The sequence below is a fragment of the Trichechus manatus genome, unplaced genomic scaffold, assembly GCF_000243295.1.
Source record: "Trichechus manatus latirostris isolate Lorelei unplaced genomic scaffold, TriManLat1.0 scaffold00058, whole genome shotgun sequence".
Classification (NCBI taxonomy): domain Eukaryota; kingdom Metazoa; phylum Chordata; class Mammalia; order Sirenia; family Trichechidae; genus Trichechus; species Trichechus manatus.
Window position 1 is genome coordinate 10,446,898 of NW_004443994.1, and position 13,879 is coordinate 10,460,776.

At 39.0% G+C, this 13,879-nt stretch overlaps 1 protein-coding gene across 1 annotated transcript in view; it reads right to left on the minus strand.

Annotated features, from left to right (window-relative positions):
- ALG14 (ALG14 UDP-N-acetylglucosaminyltransferase subunit) overlaps nucleotides 1-13,879 on the minus strand; it is a 152,592-nt gene that overhangs the window by 131,010 nt on the left and 7,703 nt on the right. The window contains exon 2 of the mRNA XM_004378792.2: nucleotides 9,063-9,214. Coding sequence (XP_004378849.1) covers nucleotides 9,063-9,214 — 152 coding nt within the window. The remainder of the gene's footprint in view (nucleotides 1-9,062; nucleotides 9,215-13,879) is intronic.

Genomic DNA, 13,879 nt, shown 5'->3' on the forward strand with positions numbered 1-13,879 from the left:
ACCATTGTCATAGGGCAACATGTGTACTGTTTAATGAGAAACTATTTTGTTCTGTAAACCTTCATCTAAAGTGAGAATAGCAGCACAACTGGAAGAGTGTAGTCGATGTCACTGAACTGCGCATGTAGAAATTTTTGAAATGGTGTATCTTTGGCTATGTATATTTTCACCAAAAAAGAAAAAAAAAGGTCGAGAAGGGAGAGGGTTGACATGTCATGGGTTGTTAATCAATGTCATAGAACAATATGTGTACTACTGTTTTGTGAGAATCTATTTGTTCTGTAAACCTTCACCTGAAGTACAATAAAAAAATTAAAAAAAAAAAAACTGTTCCTCAAATACAGTGGCAAAATCAGGACATTTCCATACAAGCAGAAATTAAGAGAATTTATAAAAACCAGATCAACCTTACGAGAAATATTAAAGGGTGTCCTATGGATAGAGAACCATCAACACAAGACAACAACCTGAGATTAAGATACATGACAGCATCAGCTAGATACCAACCCAGATAAAGTATTCTGTCTTAGGCTCTGTTCTCTAGAAAAGTAAAATCAGTAAAGCGTATAAATAAATATATATAGAGAGATTTATATGAAGGAAATGGCTCACATGGTTGTAGAGACTGGAATGTCCCAAGTCCATGGATCAGAAGAGAGGCTTCTACTGATTCATGTAGCTGCAGGGGTTTGCGGACTCAAGATCAGCAGGGCTCTTGGTAACAGGCTGTGAAGATCAATGAGTCCCAAGATTGGCTGGAAAGACTGCAGGTAAACTGCTAGCTCAAGTCTCAAGAACTGGAGGTCAGATGAAAAGGAGCCAGCTGAAGGATCCAGCACAAGCAAAAGCCCCTGAGACTTGCCAGAACATATGCTTATACTCGATGCAGGCCACATACCCAAGGAAATACCCTTTCAACTGATTGGCTACTCACAGCAGATCCCGTCATGTGGGTGATCACATATCAAATCTCAACAAGAAAGTGATCACGACATTATACAACTGCCAGAACACTGAGAATCATGGCCCAGCCAAGTTCACACACAATTTTAACCATCACAAACTGTCAAAAACTAAACAACACTAAAAGACTGAAAACAGGGAACCAGAGATATCAACCAGTAAACAATGACAACTTCAAAGGAAAAAGGAGGAATAAATGGTGTATAGAATTTCCACATGGAGAGGAAGTCAAGGTGATATCAAGAAATAAAAGACTGCTTTAAACTTAAGAAGACAAAGGTGAATTTTAGGTTAACCCCAAGGAAAATTAATAAAACTACTCATCAAAATGAAAAAGAAGAAAACCATAAAGACCTAGTAAACACAAAATCAACAATGAAGGAAATGAAAAGAAAATCCGCAAAGAAAAAGAACTCAGCACAAAAATTAAGCAGAACAAAGAAAGAGTCAACACCACAAAAAAGCATAATAAAACAGCAGTAGTGAACTCAAACCTATAGTCAGTCACACCAGAGTTAAAACATAACCCATCAGTATGCTGTGTACAAGAGAAACACCTTAGACACAGAGATATAAGTGAACTAAAACTCAAAAGATGAAAAAAATATATACATCAAGTAAACAATAAAAAAGAGCAGGAGTGGCAATATTAATCTCTGACAAAGTAGACTTTAAAGCATAATCTACCATAAAAGATAAGGAAGAACATTCTATAATGATTAAGGGTCAATACACCAAGAAGAGATAACCATAAGAAACATATACACACCCAATAACAAAACTCCAAAATATATAAAGCAAACTCTAACAGCAATGAAAAGAACAACAGACAATTCCACAATAATAGTAGGAGACTTTAATGCACCACTTTCGGTGAAGGACAGAACAACTAGAAAGAAACTCAACAAAGATAACACAAGATCTGAATAGTACAATCAACCAACTCAACCTCATAGACATATACAGAACACTCCACTCAACAGCAGCACAGTATATTCTTTTCCAACGTGCATGGAACATTCTCCAGAATAGACCAACTTTTAAGTCAGAAAACAAATCTCAATAAATTGAAAAACGTCAAAATAATACAAAGCAGTTTCTCAGACTACAATGCTATAAAAGTAGAAATCAATAACAAGAAGAGCAGGGAAAAATATCCAATACATGAAAACTAAATAACACCTTGCTCGTTAACCACTGGGTAATTGAAGAAACAAAAGATGAAATGAAAAAATTCCTATAATCAAATGAGAATTTAAAACACAACATACCAAAAGCTTTGAGATATAGCAAAAGGACTACTCAGATGGCAGCTTACAGTTATAAACGCATACTTCAAAAAAGAAGAAAGGTCAAAAATCAAAGCATTAGCCCTACCACCTAAACAAAAAGGAAGAGGGCAGCAAAAGAAGCCCACATTCACCTGAAGAAAGTAAATAATAAAGATTAGAGCAGAAATGAATGAAACAGAGAACAGAAAAACAACAGAAAGAATCAATGACTAGAAGCTGGTTCTTTAAAAGCATCAATCAAATCAACAAACCACGGGCCAAACTGACCAAAGAAAAACAGGAGAAGATGAAAATAACCCAAATAAGAAATGAGACAGGAGACATTATAACAGAACCAACTGAAATAAAACAGATCATAACAGAAAATATGAAAAATTGTACTAAACAAATTTGAAAACCTAGAGGAAATGGACAAATTTCTAGAAACATAGTATCTACCTAACTAACACAAACCGAAGTAGAAAGTCTGAACAGACCCATAACAAGAGATGAAACTGATGAGGTAATAAAAAAATCCCTGGCCCAGATGGATTCAATGAAGAATTCTACCAAACATTCAGAGAAGAGCTCACACCAATACTACTCAAACTACCTAAGAGCATAGAAAAGCAAGAAATTATCCCAAAGTCATTCTATGAAGCCAGCATAATCCTGATACCAAAGCCAGGCAAAGACATCACCAAAAAAGAAAATTACAGATCAATATCCCTCTGATTATAGACACAAAAATTCTCAACAAAATTCTAGCCAATACAATTTAACAACATATTAAAAAAAATAATACATTATGACTAAGTGAGATTCATACCAGGTATGTGAGGATGGTTCAACATTAGAAAATCAATCAACGTAATCCACCACATAAATAAAAGAACATGGTCATCTCAATCAATGCAGAAAAGGCATTTGATAAAGTCCAACACCCATTCCTCATAAAAACTCCCAGCAAAATAGGAACAGAAGGGAAATTCCTCAGTATAATAAAGGGCATTTACAAAAAATCATCAGCCAACATTATCCTCAATGGAGAGAGACTAAAAACACTCCCCTTGATAACAGGAACTAGGCAAGGGTGCCCTTTATCACCACTTCTATTCAACATATTACTGGAAGTTTCTAGCTAGAGTAATCAGGCAAGAAAGGAAATAAAGCACAGTCAAACTGACAAGAAAGAAGTAAAACTATCCCTATTGGCAGATGACATGATCCTATAGAGAGAAAATCCCCCAGATTCCACAAGAAAGTTACTGGAACTAAAGGATTCAGCAAAGTAGCAGATACAAGACTAACATACAAAAATTCGTTAGATTCCGCTACACCAACAAAGAGAACTTCGAAAAGGAAATCAGGAAAACAATACCATTTACAATAGCCACCCCTGAAAATAAAATACTTAAGAATAAATCTAACCAGGGACATAAAAGAGTCATACAAAGGAAACTACAAAACACTACTGCAAGAAACCAAAAAGGACCTATAAAAACATACCACACTCACGGATAGGAAGACTTAATATTGTAAAAATGTCAGTATTACCCAAAGCAATCTATAGATACAATGCCATCCCGATCCAAATTCCAACAGCATTCTTTAACGATATGGAAAAACTAATCATAACCTTTATTTGGAAAGGAAAGAGGCCACGAGTAACTAAAGCATTACTGAAGAACAAAGTAGGAGGTCTCACACTTCCTGATCTCAGAATCTACTACACAGCCACAGTAGTCAAAACAGCCTGGTACTGGTACAATGACAGGCACACAGAACAATGGAACAGAATTGAGAACCCAGAAGTAAATCCATCCACCTATGGTCAGCTGATTTTCGACAAAGGGCCAAAGATCATTAAATGGAGAAGAGACAATCTCTTCAACAAATGGTGCTGGCAAACTGGATGTCCATCTATAAAAAAGTGAAACAGGACCCATACCTCACATCATACACACAAAAAAAACTCAAAATGGAGCAAAGTCCTAAATATAAAACCTACAACTATAATCATCATGGAAGAAAAAATAGGGACAACCCTATGGGCCCTAATACATGGAATAAATAATATACCAGTCATAATAACTAAAAATGCACAAACAGCAGATGATAAACTAGATGAATGGGATCTCCTAAAAATAAAAAAAAAACTTATGCTCATCAAAAGACTTCTCCAAAACAGTAAAAAAGAGAACCTACAGACTGGGAAAAAATTTTGGCTATGACATATTAAACAAGGGGTTAATCTCTAAAACTTACAGAAAACACCTCAACAACAAAACAACAAAGAATCCAATTGAAAAATGGGCAAAGGACATGAACAGACTTTATCAAAAGAAGACATTCAGGTGGCTAACAAACACATGAAGAAATGCTCACGATCATTAGCCGTTGTTGTTGTTAGGCATCATCAAGTGGATTCCAATTCATAACAACCCTATGTACAACAGAACGAAAACACTTCCCGGTCTATGTCAGACCAGAAAGTCTGGTCTTTTTTTGTGAGTTTGAACTTTGTTCTACATTTCTCTACAAGTCTGTTCAGGACCCTCTATTGTGATCCCTGTCAGAGCACTTGGTGGTGGTAGCCAGACACCATCTAGTTGTGCTAGATTCAGTCTGGTGGAGGCTGTGGTAGCTGTTGTCCATTAGCCTTTTGGACTAATCTTTCCCTTGTGTCTTTGGTTTTCTTCATTCTCCCTTGCTCCTGATGAGGTGGGACCAGTGGAGTATCTCAGATGGCCACTCAAAAGCTTTTAAGACTCCAGACACTACCCACCAAAGTAGGATGTAGAACATTTTCTTTATAAATTGTGTTATGCCAATTGAGCTAGGTGTACCCTGAAACGATGGTCTTGAGCCCTCAGTCCAGTAATTTGGTCCCTTAGGGAGTTTGGATGTGTCTAGGAAGATTCTATGACTTTGCCTTGGTCAAGCTGTACTGAATTCCTCAGTACTGAGTACTGTCTTACCATTCACTAACGTTTCCACTTATCTATTGTTCTGTTAGTGTTTTTCCTTCCCCATGCCTTAGGCTGTATCTTGAGTCAATCTCTTTTGAGATATAAAGGAGACAAGCGAGCAGAAAGTCAGGGGGACCTCACAACACCAAGAATGAAAAAGCAGAATGGGAGCGTGTGTTTTGGACCTGGGGTCTCTATGCTGAGAAGCTCCTGGACCAGAGGAAGACTGATGACAAGGACTTCCCCAAGAGCTCACAGAGAGAGAGAGAGCTTTCCCTTGGAGCTGGCACAGTGAATTTGGGCTTGTAGCCTCCTAGACTGTGAGAGGATAAATTTTTCTTTGTTAAAGCCAAAAAAAAAAAGAAGAAAGACTTCCTCTGGAGCTGGCACCCTGAATTTGGACTTCTGGCCTCCTAGACTGTGAGAGACTAAAGCTCTGTTTGTTAAAGCCATCCACTTGTGGTATTTCTGTTGTAGCAGCACTAGATAAATAAGATACTACTCTATGTTCAAGAGCAAGTTTCATAGTCTCTTCTGACATCCACTTTGGTCTTTTCTTTCTTTCCTGTCTTTAATGACCTCTCGCTTTCTTCATGTATGATATCCCTGATGTCATTCCACAAATCATCTGGTCTTAGGTCATTAGTGTTCAATGAGTCAAAACTATTCTATAGATGGTCTTTAAATTCAGGTAGGGTATACTCAACTTGTACTTTGGCTCTCGTGGACTTGTTTTAATTACTGACTTCAACCTGAACTTGCATATGAGCAATTAAGGGTCTGTTCCAGAGTCAGCCCCTGGCCTTGTTCTGACTGATACTGAGGTTTTCCATTGTCTCTTTCCACAGATGTAGTCGACATGATTTCTGTGTATTCCATTTGGCGAGGTCCATGTGTATAGCTGCCGTTTATGTTGTTGAAGAAAGGTATATGCAATGAAGAAGTCATTGGTCCTACAAAATTCTATCCTGCTATCTCTGGCATTATTTCTATCACAAAGGTCATATTTTCCAACTACCGATCCTTCTTCTTTGTTCCTAACTTTTGCATTCCAATCACCTGTAACTATCAATGCATCTTGATTACTTGTTTGATCAATTTCAGACTGCAGAAGTTGGTAAAAATCTTCAGTGTCCTCATCTTTCGCATTAATGGTTGTTGTATAAATTTGAATAATACTCGTATTAACTGGTCTTCCTTGTAGGCTTATGGATATTATCCTATCACTGACAGTGTTGTACTTCAGGATAAATCTTGAAATGTTCTTTTTGATGATGAATGCAATACCATTCCACTTCAACCTGTCATTCCTGGCATAGTAGACTATATGATTGTCTGATTCAAAATGGCAATACTAGTCCATTTCAGTGCACTAACGTCTAGGATATTGATGTATATGCATTCCATTTCATTTCTGACAACTTTCAATTTTCTTAGATATCATACTTCGTACATTCCTCCTTCCTATTATTAATGGATGTTTGCAACTGTTCCTTCTTATTTTGAGTTGTGCCACATCAGCAAATGAAGGTCCTGAAAGCTTGACTCCTTCTACTTCATTAAAGTTGGCTCTACTTTGAGAAGGCAACTCTTCCCTAGTCCTATTTAGGGTGCCTTCCAACCTGAAGGGCTCATCTTCTGGCACTGTATCAGACAATGTTCTGCTGCTATTCGTAAGGTTTTCACTGGCTCTTTTTCTTAGAAGTTGATCCCCAGGTCCTTCTTCCTAGTATGTCTTAGTCTGTCTTAGGTGGGGTTCTCTAGAGAAGCAAAACAGTATATAAATATATATGGAGAGAGATATTTATATTAAGGAAATGGCTCCTGCAGTTGCAGAGACTGGAACATGGATCAGGATGGAGGCTTCTCCTAATTTACATAGCCGCAGGGGCTGACAAACCCAAGATCTGCAAGTCACACAGCAGGGCTCTGGATCACAGGCTGCAAAGACCGACGAATCCCAAGACAGCAGGTAAGCGGCTAACTGAAGTCCCAAGAACCAGAAGTCAGAGAACAGGAGCCAGCTGCAGGAGCCAGAGTGAGTAAAAGCCCACAAGTCTTGCCAGAACATCCACTTATATTAGAAGCAGGCCATACCTCCAAGGAGACTCCCTTTCAACTGACTGGCTACTGTCTTAGTCATCTAGTGCTGCTCTAACAGAAATACCACAAGTAGATGGCTTTAACAAAGAGAAGTTTATTCTCTTACAGTCTAGTAGGCTACAAGTCCAAATTCAGGGCATCAGCTCCAGGAGAAGGCCTTCTGTCTCTGTCAGCTCTAGAGGAAGGTCCTTGTGATGCATCAGTCTTCCTTTGGTCTGGGAGCATCTCAGCACAAGAACCACATGTCCAAAGGATGTGCCCTGCTCCCGGCACTGCTTTGTTGGTATGAGGGTTCCCATGTGTCTCTGCTCGCTTCTCTCTTTTATATCTCAAAAGAGATCAGCTTAAGACACTATCCAATCTTGTAACCTCATCAGTATAACTGCCGCTAATCCATCTTATTAGATCATAGTGATTGAATTTACAACACATAAGGAAATCACATCAGATTATGAAATGGTACACAATTATAAATACTAGGAATCATGACCCAGCCAAGTTGACAGATATTTTTGGGTGACACAATTCAATCCATGACAACTACTCACACCAAGAGCCCATCATGGAGGTGATCACATCATTATACGATTACAAACTACATCATAACTGGAAAACCATTGAGAATCATGGCCCAGCCAAGCTGACACACAATCTTAACTGTAATAGTCTAGAAGCTGAGCTAAAACCTGTCCACCATGGGTCGCCCTGCTGGTATTTGAAATACTGATGGCATAGCTTTCAGCAACACAGCAACATGCAAGCCACCACAGTACCACAAACTGACAGATGCGTAGGGCATTAGCCATCAGAGAGATGCAAATTAAAACTACAGTAAGATCACCCCAACATCAATGGCACTAATCAAAAAAACAGAAAACAGCAAATGCTGGTGAGGTTGTGGGGAGACTGGAACTCTTACACACTGCTGGCAGGAATGCAAAATAGTGCAACCACTGTGGAAAACAATATGGCACTTCCTTAAAAAGCTAGAAATAGAAATACCATATGATCCAGCAATCACCCTCCTAGGTATATACTCTAGAGAAATAAGAGCTGGGACATGAATAGACATATGCACACCATGTTCATTGCAGCATTGTCCACAATAGCAAAAAGATGGAAACAACCTAACTGCCCATCAACATGAATGGATAAACAAATGGTGGTACATATTCACAATGGAATCCTACGCAACAATTAAAAAAAACAACAAATCCGCAAAACGTCCCACAACATGGATAAATTTGGAGGACAGTATGCTCAGTGAAATAAACCAATATACGAAAGGACAAATATTGTATGAAACCACTATTATAAAAAAAAAAGGTTTAACATAAAAAAAAAAGTCATAGAGAAATCAAATTATTGATAAATAGAATACAATGCAAAGAACTTTACACTGATAGATAAATTATTGATAAATGCAATACACTGTCAAAGAGCCAGGAAACACACAAGCTGGACACTTCATGTATGCAACTGTAAATAACAACTTTCATAACTGGAATTAAACAGTTTCCTCTATTTAAAAGAATTAAACAAAATACAAGCAATTAAGCAACCATCTTTAATTTGCAGATTTAGTTTCAAAAAATTCTTATCTTTTGGTAGTAAAGGAAATACATTTCATTAGCAATAAACATTTGAATGCCGTGTGTGGGCAGGGCACTTAAGTATCATGATGTTATTTTCAGAGACAATTAAACACATAGCACAAGTTGTAGCTTTCTTAGAAACAGAAATGATCACTTACCACGGTACTGGAGTATCTTTCAGCTCGATCTAGTTCAAAAGATCTTATTTTATGGGCACTCATTTCATCCGTGTCAGCAAAGATATAATGCCTTGGAGAGTAAGCATTAGACAGGTTCCCAAGCAGTCTCAGGATTTCAGTGGTGTGCCCACCTGAAAAAATATTGGAAGGCCTAAGATTAAGAAACCTACAGTGGACATATGTATCCATTTGGCCATGTCATACCAATGTTATGTCTTCTGGGAAAACACACTCACACATACACACTGAAACTGTGTATTTCTCAAAAGACAGAAGGAACATTTGGAAACACCAATCTCTGCTCTTATATAAATAGTACTTTCACATGGCGGGTGAAGAAGGTAATAAATGTTATAAAAATAAATCAGTACTAACAGTAGGTGCTGAGGAAGGTGCCAAGAAGTACCTGTCTTAGCTCCTGTTATCAACCCTGGGTGGGGTATGGGATGTACACACACATACGTGCGCGTGCTGTGCACACACACAAAGATAAACAGGGATAAAAGACGGCAAGAAAAATTAAAATGCGGGGGGCAAGAAAACGGTTATGAAAAACCAATGCCAGAAGAGTAGAGGAGAGCGCTGGTAAAGGCTGAGGGATAACTTGAGAGATGAAGGTAATGGGCAATCTCATGAATTGAATTGTGTCCCCCAAAAATGTGTGTCAGTAACAGAGGGTCCTAGACAGAGCTGGAGAAAAATGTAGAACAAAATTCTAACTCACAAAAAAAGACCAGACTTACTGGTCTGACAGAGACTGGAGGAACCCTGAGATTATAGCCCCCAACAACCTTTTAGCTCAGTAACAAATTCACTCCTGAGGTTCAGCCTTCAGCCAAAGATTAGACAGGCCCATAAAATAAAACGAGACTAAAAGTGGTACAGCAGCCCAGGGGCAAGGACGAGAAGGCAGGAGGGGACAAGAAAGCTAGTAATAAGGAACCCAAGGTTGAGAAGGGGACAATGTTGACATATTCTGAGCTTGGTAACCAATGTCATAAAATATGTGTACAAACTGTTTCATGAGAAGCTAGTTTGTTCTGTAAACTGTTATCTAAAGTACAATTAAAAAAAAAAAAAAAAGTCCCCACACACTGCCCAACGTTCCTGGGCAGTGCAATCCCCCCCAGCTGAAAATTACTGAAATAAAGAATACAGAGTTCCAGAAAAAAACTTTCCATTGTCTGTAGTTTGTTTAGGGCCTTGATGGCACCAACTGTGAGCTACTAAAGTATTTTCCATATTCTTGGCTGGCATTAAAGCCAAATCACAAGCTACCCTTCTTAGCAACTAGTCTCTTTTGTGTCTTTCAAGATACTGATCAGAGAATATGAAAAAAAAATGTGTGTCAACCTGGCTAGGCCATGGTTCCCAGTACTTTGTAATTGCCTACCATTTTGTGATCTGAAGGGATTATCCTATTGTTGTAAATCCTAACCTCTCTGATGTTAATGAGGCCAGATTAGAGGCAGTTATGTTAATGAGGCAGGACTCAATCTACAGGATTAGGTTATATCTTGAGTCAATCTCTTTTGAGATATAAAAGAGAGAATCAAGCAGAGAGATGGGGGACCTCATTACCACCAAGCAAGAAGAGCCAGGAGCCTGCATGTCCTTTGGACCTGGGGTCCCCGCACTGCGAAGCACCTAGACCAGGGGAAGATTAATAACAAGGACCTTCCCCCAGAGCCTACAGAGAGAGAAAGCTATCCTCTGGACCTGGCATCCTAAATTTGGACTTCTAGCCTCCTAAACTGTGAGAGAATACACTTCTGTTTGTTAAAGCCACCCACTTGTGGTATTCCTGTTGTAGCAGCACTAGATAACTAAGACAGACAGGCAGGAGTAGGGAGAACTTTGGGCAGGGGTGAGGAATTTTAGGGGATGAGATGGTAAGATCTGAAACATGAGTTCAAGGGATGGTGGGAATACTGGGAAGAAGAGTGAAGGTGAGGAAAGGTCAGGAAAGTATGAAAGTCAAAACGGGAAGCCAGTCACTGAAGGGTTCTGTGAGAAGTAAGGTAAGGTAGAAGTAAGCACTGACCAGCGGTGCTGTGTCTTCCTAAGGAAGAGTTTTGTTCACCACTACATCCCCAGCTCCTAGCAGAGCTTTTGGCACAATGCAGGTCCAGAGTAAAGATTTACCAGTTTTGCCAAACAACTCTTATGTTTTTGAAATCATACAATCTCCAAACTTGTACGTGTGAAAAAAGCTGAAATGGCAATTGTTAAGGTACATATATATGTACCACAATTTGAAAAAAAAAAACCATAAGTTTAAAAATCAACTGTGCTTATGGAGGTTTCCTTCCTGGAAAAAAGCTAAAGAACATCTGCCTATCAGATTAACTGTAAATGTAAGATTAACTCAAATTCACTTAAAGGTAAGCAACACATTCCAAATTCTTATCAACAAGCCCTATCATACCATACCATATTCAATTTCATTTCCCAGTCTCTGTGCCTTGGCCAGGTTAATGTCCTTACCATTCTCTGCATTCATTTTACTTGTTACCTCCTCAGTGCTCTGGTCATGCTGTTCCCCCGACCTACAAAGCATGTTCCCCCGACCTATAAAGCACCCCCACATCACCCATATTACTGCAAGCAAAAGTTTTCAACAGTGATACAGTCACCAAATAGAAGGATAATCAAACAAATTAAGCAGCACTCAAATTGACACATACTTTTCTTTTGTAAAAGAAAGGGAAAGGACTCTCTCTAGATTCTAGAAGGAATTTGATATAGAAATTAAAGTGGGATTCACTTAGTATAAGTTTTAGGAATCAGAACCATACTTTAACTTGATAAATTATTACCTATCTTCTTGCCTAAGGCAAGTAATTTACACACTTGATTTATTCTCATTTTAGTATCTTTATTTAAGGCCTTGAAAAACTAGGCTGGTTTGCAAAGCAGAGCTGGAACAATTAAAGATAAAACCTAATAGCCACAACATCTTCCACTGCAATAAAACCGCACTGTAACACTGAGAGGAATGCAGGAATAAAGGACAACTATGGTAACTACTGGAGCCCTGGTGTCACAGTGGTTAAGAGCTCAGCTGCCAACCAAAGGGTCGGCAGTTCAAATCCACCAGCTACTCCTTGCAAACCCTATGGAGAAGTTCTACTCTGTTCCATAGAGTCGCTATGAGTAGCAATCAACTAGCCAGCAATGGGTTTGGTTTTGATTTTTTTTTATGGTAACTACTTTAACATAGACAATCCTGCAACAACAGTATTAAAAAACAATAATCTACAAATGGACAGACAGATAGACAGATAGAGCGAGACGGAGAAGAGACAGAGAGGTAGAGAGGTAGGTAGGTAGACGTGCCAAGAGGTGAGGGAGGAGTAAGGGAGCACACCTACTGGCAGATATACGTTTGGTGGTGGAAATTTCTAAATACATGACCATAGGTGCTTCTCATATATTAATACAGACAATAGAGCACACAAGTGGCACAGGCAGGGAAATCTCTTAGACGTAACTAAACACCTCACAGGATGAAGTTCCCAGACTCAAAGACAAAGGACCACAGGCTCGGGGGACATCTATGTCAACTGGCACAACATACTTCTTAAAGAAAATGTTCTACATCCTACTTTGGTGAGTAGCGTCTGGGGTCTTCAAAGCTTGCGAGCAGCCATCTAAGATACAACTATTGGTCTTTTCTAGTCCAGAGCAACGGAGAGTGAAAAAAACTAAAGACTTAAGGGAGCAGTTAGTCAAAGGACTAATGGACCACATGAACCACGGCCTACATGACCCTGAGACCAGAAGAACTAGATGGTGCCCGGCTACCACTACCGACAGCTCTGACTGGGATTACAACAGAGGGTCCCAGACAGAGTGGGAGAAAAATGCAGAACAACAGACTGAATTCACAAAAAAGACCAGACTTATTGCTCTGAAATAGACTGGAGGAACCCCCAAGACTATGGCCCCCAGTAACACATTTAACTCAGAACTGAAGCCACCACTAAAGTTCACCTTTTAGTAAAAGATCAGGCAGGCCTATAAAACAAACAATAACATGTGAGGAACATGCTTCTTAGATCAATCAAGTATATGTGACAAAAGGGCAACACCTGCCCAAAAACAAAGACAAGTAGGCAGGAAGGGACAGGAAAACTGGACGAATGGAACCCAGGAACCTGAGGTGGAAAGGGACAGGGGGAGTGCTGACACAATGCAGGGATTGCAGCCAATGTCATAAAACAATTTGTGTATAAATTGTTGAATGAGAAACTAATTTGTGCAGTAACCTTTCATCTAAAGCACAATAAAAGAAAAAAACAAACAAAAACTGCATTGTACCTGAAATTGGTCGCTATTCACCTGGAGCAACAGAGGAAGAAGGAGAGTCAGCAACAGGAAGAGGAAACAGAATGTGTCTAGCTGCCTCCATGGACAACTGCCCCCTTTGCCATGAAACCAGAACTGGATGGTGCCTGGCTACCATTACTGAAAAGTTTGACCAAAGAATCTACAGAAGAATCCTTATCAAGAGGGAGAACATGCAGAAGAGAATTTCATATTCTAAAGGAATCCAGACTTCCTAGAGCTGTTGAGGCTACATGAATCCCACGCATATTGGCCTGAGATAATTTTTCAACTTCAAACAAAAAATATCCCTTGAAGTCTTCTTAAAATCAAACAATAGTTTAGCTTAACTAGTAAAGAATGCCTTCCTTGAGTATTACGCTCTTTTAAGATTTATCTAGATGGGATCAAACTGAAAACAGCAACTTAGTAGATAGGAAACAGGGGGCAACGAGTTTATGTTAATG